This window comes from Bombina bombina, chromosome 11 (assembly GCF_027579735.1).
Source record: "Bombina bombina isolate aBomBom1 chromosome 11, aBomBom1.pri, whole genome shotgun sequence".
Classification (NCBI taxonomy): Eukaryota; Metazoa; Chordata; class Amphibia; order Anura; family Bombinatoridae; genus Bombina; species Bombina bombina.
Genome location: NC_069509.1, coordinates 36,662,405 through 36,668,718, shown reverse-complemented (window position 1 = coordinate 36,668,718; position 6,314 = coordinate 36,662,405). Strand labels below are relative to the sequence as shown.

The following is a 6,314-nucleotide window of genomic DNA, read 5'->3' as shown; positions in this document are numbered from 1 at the left end:
GATTTGACAATAGGTTGATAATGTGTTTTGTATCTTTAGTATAGGAAAGTAAGGTGTTTACTAACGGTTGCAGAATAGCATCAAGCCAAGATGAAAGTCTCTCTAATAGGGAATCTACCCCACTAGCAATGGGGCGTCCCTTGACATTTGTTAAAGATTTGTGAACCTTTGGAAATAGGTGGAACATGGGTGTCTTGGGATGTTGTACATACAGAAATGAAGCAGTCTGTTCGTTCAGAAACCCATGTTCCACACCATCATCCAAAATTTCAAGGAGTTCCCTTTTAAATCTAGCTGTGGGATTAGTGGTCAAAGGAATGTATTCCTGTGGATTGTGCAATTGACGATGTGCTTCCGCTATATAATCTGATTTATCAAGGACAACAATGCTACCACCTTTATCGGCCGGACGTATGACAATACTGGTGTCATTTTGTAAAGAGGTCATAGCTTGCCTCAATCTTTTCGGCAAGTTTTGAGTATACCCTGTGGGATTGTCATTAAGAGTTTGTAAATCTCGTTCAACCCGAGAGTGAAATGTCTCTATAATCTGACCCCTACTTTGAATAGGATAAAATTTTGATTTTTCTTTAAAGGTGGCAGCATTGTTGATTGTTCCCTGATTGGAAGAAGATTCAGAGTATAAATGTTGCAAATTTAGAACATCACATGCCTCAGTAAAGGATTCTATAGTATGTGGATTCGAAGTCGGATTATCACTATACAATGTACATTCTGAAGCATTGGCAGAAAAATGTTTTTTCAAAGTAATATTTCTGACAAGACGATTCACATCTATCATTGTCTGAAATATATCAAATTTTGTCGTAGGAGCAAAGCCTAGGCCTAAGCTAAGTAGTTCTAGCTGATCTTTAGTAAGTTGAAGGGAAGATAGATTGATAACTGAGTCTACTTGTATTTCGTTAGAGTACGATTTCCCCTCACCGGATACCTGTCTGAATTGTCTAGATTGGCTTGTAATGTAACTCCTATTCCCTGTGGTGTCTGTGCCAGAGGAAAAACCTGTTCTAGAGTGGATTGATCACACATACTATTACCAGTACCTATGTGTGTATAGGGAGTATGTGTGTTGGTATTAGTGTTGGTAGTGACATATTTGGCTCTATGTGCACCTGTTTGTCTTTTATCTGTGGAGTTTGAGCCTAATGGTGTATTATTGACAGTGGATACAGTTTGTGGAGCCGTTTTTAGAATGCCTGACTGTTGGTTGGTCATTGTATTTATTCGTGTGAGTGTGCCCACCTCTTCCTCACTAGTAGAGAGATTTTCATCTGAAGATTTATCAGATCTGTCTGTATCGCTGTCTGAGAAAGTTACAGATTTGTTGTGTCTATTGCGATTTCTGCGTTTGCCTTTCTGTTTGTTTGGTTTAGGTGTATTGCGTCTATATTCTCTTCTTTGTTTTTTGCTCCATAAGTAGACTGAATCCTTCAAATAATCTGTTTTATCTCTAATACATTTGACATGTTTATTCTCCATTATTACTTGTTTGCCCTTAGCTAGAGATGTCTGTAGAATTGTGTCAAATTTAGAAAATCATATAGGTAAGACATACATAGGGTTAATTTAATTGTATAATCAGTATGAATGATAGCACAAAAACTTTTCTTTCACTCATGGTTAGTGTTTGGCTGAAGCCATTTATTATCAATCAACTGTGTTTACTCTTTTTAAATCATAATCACAACAGAAACTACCCAAATTACCCCGATCAAAAGTTTACATACCCTGGTGATTTGGCCTGATAACATGCACACAAGTTGACACAAAGGAGTTTGAATGGCTATTAAATGTAACCATCCTCACCTGTGATCTGTTTGCTTGTAATTAGTGTGTGTGTATAAAAGGTCAATGAGTTTCTGGACTCCTGACAGACCCTTGCATCTTTCATCCAGTGCTGCACTGACAATTTTGGATTCTGAGTCATGGGGAAAGCAAAAGAATTGTCAAAGGATCTGCAGAAAAAGGTAGTTGAACTGTATAAAACAGGAAAGGGATATAAAAAGATATCCAAGGAATTGAGAATGCAAATCAGCAGTGTTCAAACTCTAATCAAGAAGTGGAAAATGAGGGGTTCTGTTGAAACCAAACCACGGTTAGGTAGACCAACTAAAATTTCAGCCACTGCCAGGAAAATTGTTCGGGATGCAAAGACAAACCCACAAATAACTTCAGGTGAAATACAGGACCTGTGGTGTGGCTGTTTCAAAATACACAATAAGGAGGCACTTGAAGAAAGATGGGCTGCATGGTCGAGTCGCCAGAAGAAAGCCATTACTACGCAAATGCCACAAAGTATCCCGCTTACAATACGCCAAACAGCACAGAGACAAACCTTCTGGCACAAAGTAATTTGGAGTGATGAGACCAAAATTGAGCTTTTTGGCCACAACCATAAACTCTACATTTGGAGAGGAGTCAACAAGGACTATGATGAAAGGTACACCATTCCTACTGTGAAACACGAAGGTGGATCGCTGATGTTTTGGGGATGTGTGAGCTACAAAGGCACAGGAAATTTGGTCAGAATTGATGGCAAGATGAATGCAGTATGTTATCAAATAGAACGCCTCATTTTCCACTTCTTGATTAGAGTTTAAACACTGCTGATTTGCATTCTCAATTTGTTGGATATCTTTTTATATCCCTATCCTGTATTATACAGTTCAACTACCTTTTTCCCACAGATTCTTTGACAATTCTTTTGCTTTCCCCATGACTCAGAATCCAGAAACGTCAGTGCAGCACTGGATGAAAGATGCAAGGGTCTGTCAGGAGTCCAAAAACTCATTGACCTTTAATACACACACACTAATTACAAGCAAACAGATCACAGGTGAGGATGGTTACCTTTAATAGCCATTCAAACCCCTTTGTGTAAACTTGTGTGCATGTTATCAGGTCAAAATCACCAGGGTATGTAAACTTTTGATCAGGGTCATTTGGGTAGTTTCTGTTGTCATTAGGATTTAAAAAGAGTAAACACAGTTGAATGATAATAAATGGCTTCAGCCAAACACTAACCATGCGTGAAAGAAAAGTTTTTGTGTTATCATTCATATTCTCTGAAAAATGGCTAAGAAATCATAAATTCTGCCAGGGTATGTAAACTTATAAGCTTAACTGTATATATATAAGATCTTGCTTTATTGTACAGATAACCCTCAGTTTACTCTGGGGTTAGGTTCCAGAAGGAATGGTTGTAAATCGAAACCATTGTAAATTGAAACCCAGTTTATAATTTAAGTCAATGGGAAGTGAGGGAGTTAGGTTCCAGGCCCCTCTCAAAATTGTCATAAGTAACACCTAATACATTATTTTTAAAGCTTTGAAATGAAGACTTTAAATGCTAAACAGCATTATAAACCTAATAAAATAAGCACACAACACATAATATATAATTAAACTAAGTTAAATGAACAAAAGCATTTGCTAAACAGCATTATAAACCTAATAAAATAATCACACAACACAGACTTCACTTGCATTTTTCTGCAAACGGTTCTTTCTATGCATTCCATCCTGGACTGATTTATAGACAGGAAGATCTTGTTCCTTTGAAATCTGCTCAATAGCTCAGCTCTGGTTAAACTGATTAATTTCAGCTTGCTTAGCTTTGCTGCAACACAAACGGACAGCTCCACCTACTGGCTATTTTAATAAATGCACTGCTTATCAATGCTTTTCAATAGCAGTCACATGACTGGAAAAAAGGTTGTTATTCTGAAACGGTGTAAATTGAACCGTTGTAAAACGAGGGACACCTGTATACTGTAACCAGAAACTGGACACTCAAGTCAAATGATTCTGATAGAGAATGCAATTTTAAACAACTTTCCAATTTACTTCCATTAACAAAATGTGCATAGTCATTTTATATTTACAATTTTATAGTCACCAGCTCCTACTGAGCATGAGCAAGAATTCAGACTTTACGTATATGCATTTGTGATTGGCTGATGGCTGTCACATGGTACAGGTGGAGTGGAAATAGAGATAACTGAAATCTGTCAGAACAAAATCTACCACTCATTTGAAATGCATACTAAGTGCTATTGCGTTGTCTCGTTATCACGCATTTGTTAAGCAAATCTACTGTATTTACTGCTCCTTTAAGCAGCATGTAACAGCCTGGGGCTGGCCAGTCAGGAAACAATAAACATTGTCAGAACATTTCCAGCCCCCTTTTGCTGTTGAGAGAAAGTTTCGGTTTCATGTTCCTGTTTTTAACATGGCGTTTGCTAATCTGAGAGAGGAGCTGAACTGTTCCATCTGCCTTGGCATTTATACAGAGCCAGTTATGCTGATCTGTGGACATAACTTCTGTCTGGGCTGCATTAAGAAAACATGGGACAGCCAGGGTCCTCAGCAACTGACCTGCCCTGAATGTAGACACATTTTTGTGCAGAAACCAGATCTGAAAAGAAACTTGAAGTTGCGTAACATAGTGGAGCATTTCCTTCATATGAATCCTGACAAGGGGGATACTACAGTCTTCTGCTCTTACTGTATTCACACACAGGTACCTGCTGTTAAATCATGTCTGCTGTGTGAGGCTCTTCTGTGCGATAACCACGTGAGAGCCCACACCAAATCTGAGGAACATGTCCTAACTGATCCCACCACTTCCTGGGATGGGAGAAAATGTTCTGTACACAAAAAAATCCTGGAATATTATTGCTCTAAAGATGCGTCCTGCATCTGTGCATCTTGTTACGTGACTGGGGAACACAAGGGACACCAGGTGTGGACACTACACGAGGCCTCTGAGCAGAAGAAAGAAAAACTGAGAAATGGTTCAGCCAAACTGGCTTCAAAGATAGAGGAGACTGAAAAAAGATTCAATAGTCTGCAGACCCACAAAAGAAACTTGCAAGAGATATCAGCTGGTGAGACGGAGCGAGTTACTGCCATCTTTACAGACATCAGGGAGCATCTGAAAGTCCAAGAGGAACAGGTCCTGGGTGAGATCACCAGGCAGAAGGAGCACGTTTTAAAGTCAGTAGCTGACCTGAGCCAGCAGCTGGAAAAAGAGAAGGAAGAACTGACTGCACAGATGTGTTACATTGAGGAGCTATGTAACATAAGTGATCCTTTAACCATTTTACAAGAACAGGTATCACACAATGATGACTTTTATGATGCTGAAAAAGAAGACAAGTTTGACAAAGCAAAACCTGACACAAAGGATCTTGTTGGAAGTTTAGACAAGACTAAGATCTCTGTTATGTTACACTGCAGCATCAGTGAGATTGTGTCTGATGTGAAAGCAAAGTATAGGTTCTGTTTGCAGGTTTCAGATATGTTACTGGATTTGAAAACCGCTTGTAATTATGTCGGTGTATCAAGTGACTTGAAAACTGCAACCTGTTTGAGTGTTCATCAGAAAAGACCAGAAACGCCGGAGCAGTTTACAAACTGTCAGGTTTTAAGCACCAAGAGCTTTTCTTCTGGACAGCATTATTGGGAAGTGGAGACTAGTGAGGCAGGGACTTGGATCATAGGGGTAGTTTATTCCAGTATAGAAAGGAAAGGTTGCCAGTCGTGGATTGGAAATAATAAGAAATCCTGGTGTTTGAACAGGTGTAATGTGCATATAAATAAAGAACGTCTATCAGTGCAACATGGCTTACAAATAACCCCGTTGTCTCACAAGTCTACCTGTACCAGGTTTGGGATATTGCTTGACTATGAGGCGGGACGTCTGGCCTTTTTTGAATTGTCTGAGCTGATCAGACACTTGTACACCTTCAATGCAACCTTCACCGAGCCTCTTTATGCTGCATTCTGTTTGTACGATAAATCCTGGATAAGGATCAGGGGTTAGAGCAAGCATGGAAAGACTCACGGCATAATGTAATAATGTAATGTAGTCTGTAGAATTGGAGGAAAAAGATTCATTAAAGGGACATTTTTATCATTTACCTCTGATATCAAATGTACCGCTTTCTCTTGTTCTATTTTGTTGAAACTTAGCTTCTTTCCATGAGAGCATACTAATGTAGGCTCAGGAACGTGCACTATATGTATGTTTGTTGTTGCACACACTGCTTCCATATACTGTAGTGATTAAGACACATTCATGGTCCTGAACCTACTTAGGTATGCTCATATGGAGAGGAGCTAGTTCCCAGTAGTGCATCTTTGCTCCTAAGCCTACCTAGGTATGCTCTTGTGACGAGGAGCCAGCTCCCAGTAGTGCATCTTTGCTCCTAAGCCTACCTAGGTATGCTCTTGTGATGAGGAGCCAGCTCCCAGTAGTGCATCTTTGCTCCTAAGCCTACCTAGGTATG

The 6,314-nt window shown here is 39.4% G+C and overlaps 1 protein-coding gene across 1 annotated transcript; it reads left to right on the top strand.

Annotated features, from left to right (window-relative positions):
* The first annotated feature begins 4,252 nt into the window (after window positions 1–4,252).
* LOC128641635 (E3 ubiquitin/ISG15 ligase TRIM25-like) lies at window positions 4,253–5,848 on the top strand. The gene has a single exon (XM_053694172.1). The coding sequence runs from the start codon at window positions 4,253–4,255 to the stop codon at window positions 5,846–5,848; it is 1,596 nt and encodes a 531-aa protein (XP_053550147.1).
* Window positions 5,849–6,314: the final 466 nt, after the last annotated feature.